Genomic DNA, 15,283 nt, shown 5'->3' on the forward strand with positions numbered 1-15,283 from the left:
TCCTCAACCCCGGCTCCCGGCAGGGGGGCAGAGCTGTGCCCAGAGGGAAGGGGCGGCAGGCGGGCTTGACGGGAGCCCCACCACCACCCCCCCGCTGTCCCGACAAGGGCAGCAGGGCAGCCCCGGGCTCTGATCTACCTCTGCTCGTTGAGCCGCCGGTACTTCTCCCGGTCGGCACTGTTGATCTTCAGCAGCGGCTGCAGGTGGTCGTGGTGCGTCTTCACATTCTGGTTGTCCACGTAGACGTCGTACAGCTCCCGCTTCTCCTCAAAAATCTTCTCGGTGGTGCCTGCAGAAGCTGGGCTTCAGGCGGCAGGACCCCTGAGGACGGCCCTACAGGGAACCAGCCCGACACTGCCGGGAAGCAGGGCCCCGGGCGACCCCGCCAGGGAGGTGCGGGCAGGATGGGGCGGGCCCCGTACTTACAGGCCACGTAGGACACCTCTACCTCCAGGCTCTCGATGTCGGCCACGTTCACGTAGAAGAAAGGCTTGGACTCGGGAACGGTGCCCCCGATGCCAGGCAGGGAGACGTTGGCCAGGCAGCAGCAGCAGTACACTGCGGGGACAGCGGAGGTGAGGCCACCCGGGCCCCTCCAGCCCCTCCCTCCCAGCCTGCCGGCCACCTTCTCGGAGCTGTCAGCTTTACCAAGGTGCTCAAACCCAACGGACATGTTTCAGTCTTCGTCTCACGAGGCCCTGCTTAGCATTTGGCACTGGTGACCCTCTCCCTTCTCAGAACTCTTACCCACCGCGACCCCCGCACCTCCTGGTCCCCTCCCCTCTTCTGACTGCACGCCAACACCCCCTCTGCCTTCCGCCTTCACTGGCGCACCTCCCAGGCCTGCATCTTACACGCTGGCACGTCCCTCCTCACTCACATTCTCCCCAAATGATGGCACCCACCCCCCGGCTATCAGCTCGGCCTGTGCCACCCCCAGGTCTGTCTCTCTGGCCCAGCCTGTCCCCCAAGGTCCTGACCCAACTGTAGCAGTGCCTAGAGCACCGCTCGAGAAGGCCTCAGAGCAGCACACGCTCGTCACGTCCAAGGTAACTCTGTCACACTGCCCCCCACCTGCTCCTCCTCGGTCCCCCGCCGGGTGGCCTCACCGTCCTCAGCATCCTAGATTCTTCCTCTGTTACCTCACATACATCAGAACCTTACAACCCAGACGCCAGACTTTGTCAGGTTTCTCTCTTAAACATATCAAGCATCCATCCTCTCTGCTTTAATCCAGACCCTTCTCCCTCACCAGACTACTGACATGTTACCCGATCCGGCTTCCGTACCGCCAGAGTCCACATTCTACAACACTAATCCAACCGTGTCACTCCCAGGCTTAAAACCCCTGAGGCCCTGATATGGCTCAATCCCTTCTGGCCTTGGCCAACACTGGAAAGACCGGGGCAGTTTCTGTTGCAGAGAACTTGGGAAGAGTCCCTGACTTTGGCTTCTAGTTACCTCTGTAGCATACGACGCCCACAGGAGGGGGAGAAAATATCAAAATGCGCTTTCGAAGTAAGGCAAATTTCCAAAGGATGAGGATCTGTTCCCCAAAGAACTTAATAAACTGAGACATGCAGCCAGCTGGGTGTGTGATCTGAAAAAATTAAAAGGGGGTGGGAGGGGAATAGCTTGTTAGAAATGTTGCAAAAAAAATTCAATACAGGTGCGTGCTGACCACCCCTTCCCCTGCCAACAATGAGAACAAAAAAAAAAACAAGGTACCACCGAACAGATTCAATAAGGGACAGTTACTTCCATGTAAAATGGTATTTTTCACTTTGAAAGTCTTATCTTTAAGCTAGAGGTCCATCATTCAACAGCTCCCCTGATACACCAAAGTGTAAGTTTAGGGATCATTAAACGACTTTACCCGGGGGACACGGAGCAGAGGAAGCAAAACTGGACGTAACTTCAGTTACGGACGCCTCACTGACGGCAACCTCCAAACCCCCAGGGACGTCTGACGGACGCCTCAGTGAGAACTCTCAGCTCCCAACACGACTGAGCACCGGAAGGCAGAAAAGGATGCACTGACAGTCCCGGGTGAGACCCCACGTGTACAGGGGCCCGGCTCCCATGCGAGGTGTCGTGTGGGCACAGGTGACAGGCTACCCCCCGGGGCTCCCTGACACAAGCCCCTGCACCTAAGCCCACCCCCACCTCCTCTCGGTGCTGGATGCGAGGACCCTCAACCCTGAGGGTCGCCTCCCGGGACCCTGCCGCCAAGGCACATCCTGGGGTCAAGAGCTCGAGCTCTGACCCGGAGAAAGCTGGGGGCCAGTCCTGCTCTGCCCTCTACTCGCAAGGAAGCCTCAGGAAGGCCAGCCAGCATTTCGGGCTCTCTTTCCTCATCTGTAAAATAGGGAGACCACCGTCACATCCTTCATCTGGCTAGAAGGACCACTTGAGAAAAACCGTGTGGAACCCTTAGCACGTGGGAAAAGCCACATGCAGCAGCCACGACTGTCGCCGACGAGACATGAGGCTTCAAGCCAGGTGCTTTGTGAGCCTTCTGGAAGGTCACTTTCATGCTAAAGCATCAGAAGTGACATGGCTCTTCACCCGTTCGGGATGCAGGTGAGAGCGCTTCTGGAGGCAGGTGCCACTGGCGCCAAGGCGGCGCGCTGGGTGTGACACCTGGCAGCCCTCTGGGGCACCCGCCACCCGAGCCCCGGGGTGGCCGCAGCGCTCCGCCAGCCCCTCTCCTCCGGACCACCCAGGAGAGGACTTCCCTACCCAAGGCATCGCCCCGTGCCTGCGGAAGGGCTGTCCCCTGAGGGGCCCCGCCTGCCCTCTGCCACTCCTTTGCCACCACGTCCCAGCTCTCCGGGAGGAGGGGCGGCCAGCCACACCCTCTCGCAAAATCCGCGCGTCCTCTGCTTCCCTCCCTTCTCCCGACTCTTCCACCTCGGTCCCCGCCGGCCTCCGCCCGCCAACCAGGCAGAACAGAGCCAAAGCCCCTCCGGTTCTTCTCAGCACCCACTCTGCTCATCTTCATGCCCTAAACGTGTACTTCTCCTGCACGAAGCCCTGGCAGGGTTTTGTCCAAATGTGTCCTGGGCCCTAGAATCCTAGAGTAAACTAGCAGCCCTCAATTCTGCCTGTACTTATTTATTCGTTCATTCATGGACATGTGTGCCTTCTGGCAAGAAGCATTTCCCACGTGCTCGCTTTGTGCCCTGAGCTAAGCAGTCTGGCTCTCACAATGAACAGGAGGCCAGGCCCTGCCCTGGCACAGTGTACAGGCTGGCGGCAGAGGCGGGTGCACATGCCCTTAAAGGCCAGGCTGATGCGAGCCGCGATGGGGGCGGGGGGGTGGAGCGGGGACTGCAGGAGGGCATGCGGAGGCCTGCAGGTACGAGAAGCAGCCCCTCCTGGGCCCGGCGAGGGGCCCTCCTCACTTCGGAGAGAGGTAGCCCTGCAGTCTGCGCCTCGACCCTTCTCCGGCCCAGCAGCACAGCGCCACCGACATTTCTCCTGCTTTCGCTCCAAGCCGTTTCCCTTCTCGTGGCCTTGTAGCTGCTTCTCTTGACTTGCCCAGTTCCCACCTGTCTTCCCTCTGCCCGTTCATGCCAGGTACGCTCTCCTCTCCCTGTTCCTTCACCATTGCTGGCAGGCCCCTCGGGGTTCACGCTTCGTCCCTCACCTTTCACCTGTAGCCCCCTAGGAAATGTATCTGCTCCTGCGGCTCACTTCCCACATTTCTGTCTCCCACTTTCCCATTTCCCTGGGGGAACATTTACCAGCCACTGTTGGGCCTCTCAGAGAGACTGCGATCCTGCCTTCCTCTCACTTTCCAGGTTTTTTTTTTTTCCTCTGTAACAGTCTTAAATCTGACCTCTACTTTATAAGCTGATTTAAAATTTTTCTTTATGTACGTGCTCACTTTGTAAAAAATTCACCAAACTATATACTTAAAATTTCTTAACACGTGGCAGGTGCACAGTGCCAGCGGTCGACCAGCTGTGCAGGGCCCCTCCTCCAGCTCCTGCGGTTTTGATAACGTCACTTTTCCCGCTTTGTTACTCCAGGCCCGGGAGCACGTGGCAGGCAGCCTCCAAACCCCCAGGGACGTCCCCACCTACTGGTGTTTATGGCCTTATGCAACCCCCTCTTCCTTGTTTATGGCCTTATGCAACCCCCTCTTCCTCTTGAGGAACTTGCTTTTAACCACGAGAATATGGCAACAACATTGCAGGGCTGTGACTTCCACAGTTAGGTACAAAGGATTATGACTTCCATCTTGCCAACAGTCTTTTTCACTTGTTGGCTTTGATGAAGCAAGCCATCATGTTGCGGAGAGACCCACTGGGGGCAACAAATAGTCCGCAGGGCGCTCAGTCCAACAGCCCTCAAGGAACTCAATCCTCCCAACAACCACGTAAGCTCAGAAGTGGATATTTCCCTGGTCAAGCCTTCAGATAAGACCCCAACCTTGACTGCAATCTCATGAGAGACCATGAAGCACAAGACCCAGCTAAGCCATGCCTGGATCCCTAACTCACAGAAACAAATATGTACTGTTTTAAACCATTACTTTGGGGGCAATTTGTGATGCAGCAACAGATAACTAATATAGGGTGGTAGCCACTGTCTGCATTTCTAGTGTTTAGGTTATCTTGTTACCTTTCTGTGCCTTTGGTTTTCCAATTCCTGTATTACCAATTCCCCGTATTGAATTAGTTTGAAATATCTGACATAGTTTGTGTTTTCCTAACAAGACCCTAACTGGTACTTATTCAGGTTCAAATTCCATGGTCTAGTATTTAAGATTCTCTACAATCTGATTCCAACCTATTTTTCCAATCCTTTCTCTCCTGGCCAGCTGACATTGAAATTCAATCCCAGTCAAACTATTCTGCTCACATCCCATGAACTTGCCCTGTGCTTTCTCATGCCCACGACCTCACAAAGGCAGTGGAGTGGGGTAAGGAGTGAGCACTGGCCTTGGCATCAGGCCTGTGTTTACATCTTGGCTCTATCTCCTACCAGCTATAAGGCCTTAACCAAGTCACTGAACCTTTATAAACCTCAACTGGTTTATCTGTAAAACATGGATTAAAAAAAAAAATCCACTTTAAAGAGTGCTGCAACAGGTACTGATAAATAGCCAGCAGAATGTCTAACTCACAGAAGGTGCTGACAAAGTGATGGACCATGGTCCCCACTGTTGCTCATGCCTTCCTTCAGTCTGAAATTAGCTTCCCTCACATTCCCCCAGCCAAATACTTCAAGGACCAACTCCTCTTCCAAGATGCCTTCCCAGAGTTCTCTAGAACTCGTGGCATAATTTCTCTACCAGGGAGACTGAAATTTCCACTGAAGTATCTTGTGACCACCTGTAGGGGATGGGAGATGGGAAGGAGGAAGTGCAGGATGGAGGAGGGGGATGGGGGAAAAAGGAGGAGGAGGGGTGATCTTTGTACCCTCCCAACGCCTAACACTTGGCTGGGTGTTTCGTTAATGGTAAATAAACATATTCTAGTATTTAGAAGTACTTCAGAAAAAAAAATACACAATAAAGGAATACCGAAACTACTGTAACTAAGAAATATCTTAACTGCTCAAACTCTTCACCTTTAGTTCAAATGTCTGCCTTTAAACTACCTGAAGCAATCACTAGAATCAGGCCCACCTCATCCCCCTGGAGTCCACCACAACCGGCCTATCAATACGGCTTTGTGCCATGATTACAGAAGTATTAGAAAGCATATTAGTTTAAGATAACTTGCCTTATGTTTTAAAAGAATCAAATGCTTAGGTTACAATCCTATTCTATCAAAAGCAGACTTTGGGCATCAGCCCAAGACACAATTTCCTTATTCATTAAAACAATAATCAACAACTGCTGTCCCCAGACCTAAGTCCGGGGCTGTGTGAGAGTTTGGCTGACCTACCTTCATCTCCGGGTACATGTAGCGGTGGATGGAAGGCAGCCAGTAGACAGGGGGCAGGCTGCCACCTCTCCCCGGACTGGCGTGCAGCACCCCCTTCTTGTCCTCGTAGAATGCAGCCAGATGAGAGTAATGTCCCGGTGTCTCCAGCTGGTGTCTGCACGACACACATGCACAGTGAGAATGGCTGTTCCCACAGACCTGCCACTCACGCCCTGGCCCCAAGGGAAGTAATACTTTGGTGGGGGTGGGGAGGGCAAAGGCCTGGATAAACTAAAAGACCCCCTTCTTGAGGTCGCCTAGAACGCCTCTGTTGGTGTTACAGAAGCTCCTTATGAAAAACTCCAACACAGGCTCTGAAAGTCCCCAACAGTGCTGTGGAAGCAACCTCCTCCTCCTGGGAAAGAGGAGGAATTAACAGACTGTAACTAACGTCTATTGTTCTCAAGCAAAGGATGCTTCCCAGAGAAGGGGTAACCTGGAAGACCACAAATTCCCTGCTTGAAAGCTGCTCTTTGTTTAGAAAGCACAGTCGTGTTCTTGCTTTGCTGATACAAAAGAATAAGACGAAGAGTACCCCTCAATGTCTCAAATAACGGAAAACAATTATTAGATGTCACAAAGGGCTTATAATTTTTGCACCAAGTAATAAAGTAATAAAAAGCTCAGAATCTCTTTTATTCCCCAACCTAGCCTGCTCGGGTGGCAGAGACTTGGCTGTGGGTAGTTCTGTCAACTGACCCCAAAATCAAGAAAGCAACATCGAGGCCCTGGAGCATCTGGACAATGGAGAATCCAATCCTGTCTTCAGGTCAAGCACAGGAGGACCGTGGGTGCCATATTGGCACTATGATTACTGACAGCACAATGGGTTGAACTTTAAATGAGGCCATAATCCAGTACCACTGGTGTCTTTATGAAAAGGGGAAATGTGGACGCACACACATACACACACACACACACACACACACACACACACACAAGAACACCATGTGAAAATGAAGGCAGAGATCAGAGTGATGCATCTACAAGCCAAGGAAGAGCAAAGACTGCAGAAGATAGGAGAGAGGCAATGAACAGATTCTCTCTCGGAGCCCTGGGGAGAAACCAAGCCTGTGGACACCTTGATTTTAGACTCCTAGCCTCCAGAACTGTAAGATACTACATTTCTGTTGTTCTCAGTCACCTAGTTTTTGGTACTTTGTTAGAGCAGCGTTAGGAAACTAATATAGGGAGAAATAAAAGGCACTAAAACCTTTTTAGTCCATTTAAATTTCTTTAGAACCCTATAATTTCCATTCTCTTACACTGAAAAAGAATCAAAATATAGCTTTACTGAGCAAGGGGAGGCATCGCCAATTACGGTTGGCCCTGGTACAGTGATGGCTGAAAGGCAATGATGCCCCCAACCTGTCATTGCCGGCTTCCTCCAAACGCTGACACAAACTCAGATTCAAGATTCGCACAATCCAACCGGTACCCAGCTGCTCCCCAAACATCTCTGCTCCAGAGGGACGTACAGCTCCTCATGTCAAGGCTACAGCTGCCACTTCTTCCCTGTGAGATCTCGGTCAAGCTACTGAACTTCTCAAAATCTGCTTTTTTCCCCCTCCTTAAAAACACAGATAACTAGTAACACCGCGATATCATTTTGAGGTGTAAATGGAGTTAAGCAGAAAATGAGCCTCATACATCTCAGCCCCTCACAGAACACTAGGTTCCTTCCTCCCTAGCACATGGGGCGGAGGCTAGCCAGGTGCACAGGGAGGGTTCGGAAACAGTGCGTAAACGGGGAAGATTCAGGCCAAGCCCTGGAAGAGAACTTCGGGCAAATTTACATTTTTAAAAAAAATTAATTTATTTTTGGCTGCACTGGGTCTTCGTAGCTGCACACAAGCTTTCTCTAGTTATGTTGAGCAGGGGCTACTCTTCCTTGCGGTGCGCGGGCTTCTCATTGCAGTGGCCTCTCTTGTTGCGGAGCATGGGCTCTAGGCACGTGGGCTTCAGCAGTTGTGGCGCACAGGCTCAGTAGTTGTGGCTCACGGGCTCTAGAGCACAGGCTCAGTAGTTGTGGCGCAGGGGCTTAGCTGCTCTGCAGCATGTGGGATCTTCGCAGACCAGGGCCCGAACCCGTGTCCCCTACATTGGCAGGCGGATTCTTAACCACTGCGCCACCAGGGAAGTCCCAAATTTACATTTTTAAAAAGAAAAAAAAATCATCAAGTACACCCAAAAAAAAAATCACAAAAATAAACTCTCCTCTGAGTGATAGCTCTTTAATTTGGGGGCTCCTACACATTTTGTTTTAAGCTTTGCAAAAGGAAGCAGTCCTGTGATGTAATAACAAATGGCCTTGGGGGTATGTGCGTTTATAATCATTCCTTTCACTCTTACAAACGTTCACACGCTAGATGGGAAATCCATGGGGGCTAAGCTGTGTCTGACGATTCTGATGGCCGACTTCAGACACCCTTCAGGGATGTGTCAAAGGGATAAAAGCTTGATCACTACAAAATAACAGATAGACAATTACGTTCAAAGGTGTTTCCATTAGGACCTAATTTCCTTAAAAAGAACCGTGGGAAGCATTTTATTGTATTTCTAATACTATGTTTTGGCTACTATTTTCTAGGTTCCTTGTTGATTTGCCTCTGAATTAACTGTCCTACCTGTTTGACTACATTAAACTCTATACTGGAACCAAGATTCTAAAGAAAAGCTCACTATTAGGTTAGGGTCTCTTACACAAAAAGCTAGTTTCAGGATCCTGTCCCCTGACAGCCTATACCACTGGCTGATGGCACAGGACAAGGCAACCACATGGAATACAGAACGCGAACACAGACATAAATATAATAGTTCCCGGATGAATGTTAAACAACCGTTTTAGGAAAGCCTCAAAGTTTAAACACTACATAGATTTTGCAGTAAACAAGATTGATTATCGAAGTGTAACACCAAGATAAACCCAAAGGTACTGCAACAAGGCTGAGAGTGTTGGAAGATAGGCTGGGCTTCAAAGATGATTCAGGAGGAGGCCTTCCTGGTGATCTTACCTACACAGATACATGGATTAAGGAACACAGCCCAAGTATCTATGGAAACTGCCCCAGAGACATGACAATGTAAAAATGAGAGGATAACCGGCACAATATGCACTACTGACCTGAAGCCACGGGCTCTGGGCCAGATCAAGGATTCCCCTGAAGGGCCAGAGACACTGGGGTGCTATGTAAGCCCACAGCCCCTCCACTGATACAACGTAAGCTATGTGTCCATGTTGATGCCCACTGCAACTACCCCTCCCTTCGCCACCACACCAGGCAATAATGCACCCAATGTCAGTATCGGAGGTGCCTCTGTTCAGCAATCACACTTCATCACTCCTGTGTACTCAGTACTGCTCTGTACCAGTCTGTTTTCCGGCCTTGCAAGTACAGAACAACAGGCATTCCCACCTGCTGCTGGTGCAGGTACGACATGGTACCACCTTTCTGAAGGGTCACTTGAAATCTGTATCCAATTGTACCCTGTATGTACCCTGCAACCCAACGATTCCATTTCTAGGAACGAGGCCTAAAGATCTGTATATGGATATGAACAATCATTTACCCGTAAGGATACTCATGTTCACGGTGGTGAAAAATAAGAAACCGCCTAAAAGCCCAATAACAGTGAAACAACTGAATAAAATGTAATTCGTCTATATACTGAGATGTTATGGAACCACCAAAATGACGATGAGGACTATGATTATTCATGATCATTGAAAGGTTAACACACGTTTCAGTTAGAAAATTTAGATACTGAATGACCTCAATATTCTTTTTTTTTTAATTAATATGTATGTACACATTTATACATGGTAAAAAGACCAGAAGGATATAAATGTTAACAGCAGATATGTCTGGCTAGTGGGATTACATTCTTTTTTTTTTTTTTTTTTTGCAGTACACAGGCCTCTCACTGCTGTGGCCTCTCCCGTTGCGGAGCACAGGCTCCGGACGCGCAGGCTCAGCGGCCATGGCTCACGGGCCCAGCTGCTCCGCGGTATGTGGGATCTTCCTGGACTAGGGCATGAACCCATGTCCCCTGCATTGGCAGGCGGACTCTCAACAACTGTACCACCAGGGAAGCCCAACGTTCTTTTTTTCCCGTTAACCTTTGTCCATTTTTCAGTTTTCTGCAATAACTCTATGTTAATTTTATATTTAGTCTTTTTAAACTTTTCAATATGGAAAATTTCAAACATAAACAAAAAGTAGAAAGAAGAGAATAATAGACCCCATTATCCACCACTTAGTTTCAACAATATTTTATCAATATGGTTACATCTATACCCTATCCGCCCGCCCACCCACCACTCTTTCCCCTGTAATGTTGTAAAGCAAATCCCTTATAACATTTTACCCATAAATATGTCAGCATACATCTCTAACTAATAAAGTCTATTTAAAAAATAACATAACCACCACGGCATTATCTTGCCTAACAAAATAATGTGCCTTAATCCAAACTAATATCCAGTCCACTTTCAAATTATACCAACTGTCCCTGAAATGTTATTTTACAGTAGGTTGTTTGAATCATGATCTAAGCAAGGTCAAAAATTTGGTTTAAAATTAATCCTTTAAAATTATATAGTAGTTCTCCAATATCTTCTGATTAATAAGAAATAGTCATAGAAAAGACTCTCTAACTAGGGAGATATTGAAGCCAAGAGTTATGGATGAAATATTAACAAATAACATTAGGATATCATAAGTAAGAATAAATATAAAAAACATGGATTCAGTGTTTTCAAAAATCAAGTCTAGTTAATTTATATAAAAGTCATTGCTGGGCTTCCCTGGTGGCGCAGTTATTGAGAGTCCGCCTGCCGATGCAGGGGACACGGGTTCATGCCCCAGTCTGGGAAGAACCCACATGCCGCCGAGCGGCTGGGCCCGTGAGCCATGGCCACTGAGCCTGCGCATCCAGAGCCTGTGCTCCGCAACGGGAGACGCCACAACAGTGAGAGGCCTGCGTACCGCAGGAAAAAAAAAAAAAAAAAAAAAAAAAAAAATATATATATATATATATATATATATACACACTCATGTACTGTGTTTTACCAATCAGAATGCCAAAAATCCACAAGTTGTATTGTTGTGTGGGCAATGCTGTGAGGAAGCAGCATTCTCTTGCATTACTGCTGGGCATGTAAAATGGTACAATCTCTATGTAAAGCAATTTGACAATATCTATTAAAGTTACAAACACATATGCTCTTTGAATCACCAATTTCATTTCTAGAAATTTAATGTACACATATACTACTCATGTGTGAAATTATACTTGCTCATAGGTATTCAGTGCAGCCTCATAACAGCAAAAGACTGGAAACAACCAAATGTCTATCAGTAAGCAACTTGATAAAGCAAGCATGGTTCTTTTACATAGGGCATGTAATACAACTGTGAGAAACAATGAAGAAGCTCTCCATGTGCTAATATGAGAAGATCTCCCAGATACACTGTTGAATGAAAAAGGCAAGGTGCAAACAACATGTATAACATGCCACCTTTTGTATGAAAAGAGGGAAAATAAGAATATACATTTGTATTTGTATATACCCATACACGAACTTTGGAAAGATACATGGGAAATCAGCAGCGATTACTGGGATTATTGGATGGATATGGGAACTGGGTGAAGACTTCACTTTACGCCAGTGGTTGAGACTGCCACTCTCTTCTTCCCTTAGTAACAGAAGCTTCCAAAATTTAGCTGGTCACATGGCCACCCAGTTAAGGACCCCATTTCCTAGACTGTCTTGCTGCTAGGTGTGGCTAGGAACTAAGAATAAGTCAATGAAATGTGGGCAGAAGTGATGTGCTCAATTTCTGGGATTCCTGTGGGTTTCCCCTTCCTGTAAGACCTAGCAATGGTGAATCAACTTGTACCATGTGGGTGAGGACAATACTCTAGCAGGTGGCAGGATATGAAACAGAAAGACTTGGGTCCCAGAAATGACCCAGGGGAACAAAGCCATCTACCACACTGGACTACTTCCCTTCCCCTGGGATTGTCATGCTAGAAAAGCTGTACTTCTACCTTGTTTGAGTCACTGTATTTTGGGTTTCTTTGTTAGAGCAACTTAGCCTGGATTTGAGCTAAAGCAGAAAAATATTTAGGAATGATTTACCATAGTATCAAAAACCACACTGTAGCACTGGCTTAGTAGCTAGAAAGGGAAGATTGCTTAAAAAACAAACAAACAAAAAACTTTGCTAGAACTTCAATAACTTGGAAGACAGGCCTTGTATCATCTGAACTTGTAACTTTAAGGGAAGCAGTGAGAAACAGAGGACTGATAGCTCCTTGATGTTTTTAGTTTTTAGTAGTTTTCATCTTACTACTACAACAGCAAGATGAAAATAAGCAAGATTTGGTCAGTTTGCAAGCAGAAATGGTGGGATATACAGCGTAAGGGTGGACATTCTGAGTTCTGCAATGTAAATTAATTGAGACTTGAAATATTTGGGACCCCACGGGACTGAAAAAACCAATCCCTCTGTACCCAAAAAGCAGGAGATAACCTAGAGAAATGGAAATAAAACCAAAAATAGACAAATGGGACCTAATGAAACTTAAAAGCTTTTGCACAGCAAAGGAAACTATAAACAAGACAAAAAGACAACCCTCAGAATGGGAGAAAATATTTGCAAATGAAGCAACTGACAAAGGATTAATCTCCAAAATATACAAGCAGCTCAATATCAAAAAAAACAAACACCCCAATGCAAAAATGGGCAGAAGACCTAAATAGACATTTCTCCAAAGAAGATATACAGATTACCAACAAACACATGAAAAGATGCTCAACATCACTAATTATTAGAGAAATGCAAATCAAACCCACAGTGAGGTATCACCTCACACCAGTCAGAATGGCCATTATCAAAAAATCTACAAACAATAAATGCTGGAGAGGGTGTGGAGAAAAGGGAAACCTCTTGCACTGTTGGCGGGAATGTAAACTGATACAGGCACTATGGAGAACAGTATGGAGGTTCCTTAAAAGACCCAGCAATCCCACTACTGGGCATATACCCTGAGAAAACCATAATTCAAAAAGATTCATGTACCACAATGTTCACTGCAGCACTATTTACAATAGCCCGGACATGGAAGCAACCTAAGTGTCCATGGACAGATAGATGAATGGCTAAAGAAGATGTGGCACATATATACAATGGAATATTACTCAGCCATAAAAAGAAACGATGGACCTAGAGTCTGTCATAGAGTGAAGTCAGAAAGAGAAAAACAAATACCGTATGCTAACACATATGTATGGAATCTAAAAAAAAAAAAAAAGAAAAAAACAGGTTCTGAAGAACCTAGCAGCAGGACAGGAATAAAGATGTAGAGAATGGACTTGAGGACACGGGGAAGCGGAAGGGTAAGCTGGGACAAAGTGAGAGAGTGGCATGGACATATATACACTACCAAATGGAAAATAGATAGCTAGTGGGAAGCAGCCACATAGCACAGGGAGATCAGCTCGGTGCTTTGTGACCACCTAGAGGGGTGGGATAGGGAGGGTGGGAGGGAGATGCAAGAGGGAAGGGATGTGGGGATATATGTATACGTATAGCTGATTCACTTTGTTGTACAGCAGAAACTAACACAACATTGTGAAGCAATTATACTCCAATAAAGATGTTAAAAAAGAAAAAAAGAAAAAAGAAAAAAATGCAGGAGATAAGAATTTCTCTCAAAGCCTCTAAGGAACTCTCCCAGACACGGGAGTCTGCCCATTTATAAAGCCCAGATTTAGGCTACAGTCTCAAGGTAGTTGCCATTAAAACCAGGGAAAAATAGATAGGCCAAGAACAGTGATCAGTAACTAGGCCACCATCTACTGACTTAAAAACTAAGACCCAGAGAAGCTCTTTGGCAGTGGATATTTTTACATGGAATTGAGTGGAAGCAAACAGACCAAGAAGCCTATTCAGTTTTTGAGGGATCGGTATTATCACATTCTTGTCTACGGCCATACAACCCTGAAATCGCCGGATCTCATCTGTACTGTCATGTTCTTGGCCTATATAAGCCGCTGACTTCTCAACCCTTAAAGAAATCACCAGACCCCCAAATCCACACCAGCAGGAAACATGTTCCAAAGCCATGCAGCTTTCTCCAATGTTCACCAATGCCTGCTTCAAAAGTGGTTATGGCACAAAATGGATAAAGAACCCCCAGAAGGCAAAGCCAGGAGCCATGGAGGAATATGGACAAGGGGATTCTAGTGAGCAGAACCACGGTGTAGCCAGGAGCATACTGCTCTGTGAGGACAAGGGGTCTTTGCCATCCCTGCTCAGCAGAATTTCATTATTATTATGGACTAACGACCACTCATATTATTTCTCATTCTTCTTTTTCAAATGGGAGCTTGTATTGTGGTTCCTTCTCTACTTCTATATTGCATCTGGGAGGTGGGAATGGAGGACGTGTCTGTTCTTTCCTAGCCTTCCAGGATAAGAGAACCATGTCCTGATTGCCTCAAATCACACAGAAACCCTGGATTTTAGACTAGAAACATTAACCAGATGAGACTCTATGATGTCTTGGGGTGGGAGGAATGTCCTCTGTGTCTGGGAAGAAAAGTACACATGGATACCTAGGTCGCCAGGGGGGCAAACTGAAGCAGAGGCTGCTATACTTTCCTCCAAATCCATTCTTCTCTTCTTCCTGTTTGCAGCAGGAGCCCCCGAATTTTAACTGGTCCTAAAGTCACCCAACTAGAGACTACCTTTCCCAGTGTCCTTTGCTGTCAGGTGTGTCTTTGTGATTGAGGACTTGACAATGGGATATGAGAAGTGATGTATGCAACTTCCGGGTCCTTCATTCCTCCCTACGGGCTGGAATGCAGACATAGTAGTGGTGAGCAGCTTCAAACAGGTGAGAAGAACACCTTAGAACACAAAATCACTCTTAGGATATGGTAGAATAGCAAGAGAAGCAGCGTGGGCCCTGAATTGTGGGGACAGCAGGCTGCTCACCCTGACCACCCTCCTACTTCTAGAACGTTACATGGGGAAGAATCTTCATTTGAGTCAGTGTATTTTGAGGCCTCTGTTATCACCAGTTAGCCAGGACTCTAATAGAATACCTCCTTACAATTTTTGGCTTTTGAACCACGAGAATGTATTGCCTCCTTGGGAAATTAATTTTTCAAAAGCAGTAATAATTTTTTTCAAGTGTTAAGATCCCAATAAAAATGGTTTTTTTAAAAATTCAATGTTACTTCTGAGACACAAAACTGAGGAAATATTTCAAATACAGAAAAATATGTATCACAGCTCCAAACTGTAGAGGAGCAGTTAAAACACTCA

General features: G+C 47.0%; 1 protein-coding gene across 1 annotated transcript in view; it reads right to left on the reverse strand.

Annotated features, from left to right (window-relative positions):
* The window catches only part of DENND11 (DENN domain containing 11), a 45,818-nt gene that overhangs the window by 4,288 nt on the left and 26,247 nt on the right, over positions 1–15,283 (reverse strand). The window contains exons 4-7 of the mRNA XM_060108218.1: positions 5,904–6,057; positions 1,462–1,600; positions 427–558; positions 139–289 (exon numbers count right to left, since the gene is read on the reverse strand). Of these exons, the coding sequence (XP_059964201.1) occupies positions 139–289; positions 427–558; positions 1,462–1,600; positions 5,904–6,057 (576 nt within the window). The remainder of the gene's footprint in view (positions 1–138; positions 290–426; positions 559–1,461; positions 1,601–5,903; positions 6,058–15,283) is intronic.

This window comes from Mesoplodon densirostris, chromosome 9 (assembly GCF_025265405.1).
Source record: "Mesoplodon densirostris isolate mMesDen1 chromosome 9, mMesDen1 primary haplotype, whole genome shotgun sequence".
Lineage (NCBI taxonomy): Eukaryota > Metazoa > Chordata > Mammalia > Artiodactyla > Ziphiidae > Mesoplodon > Mesoplodon densirostris.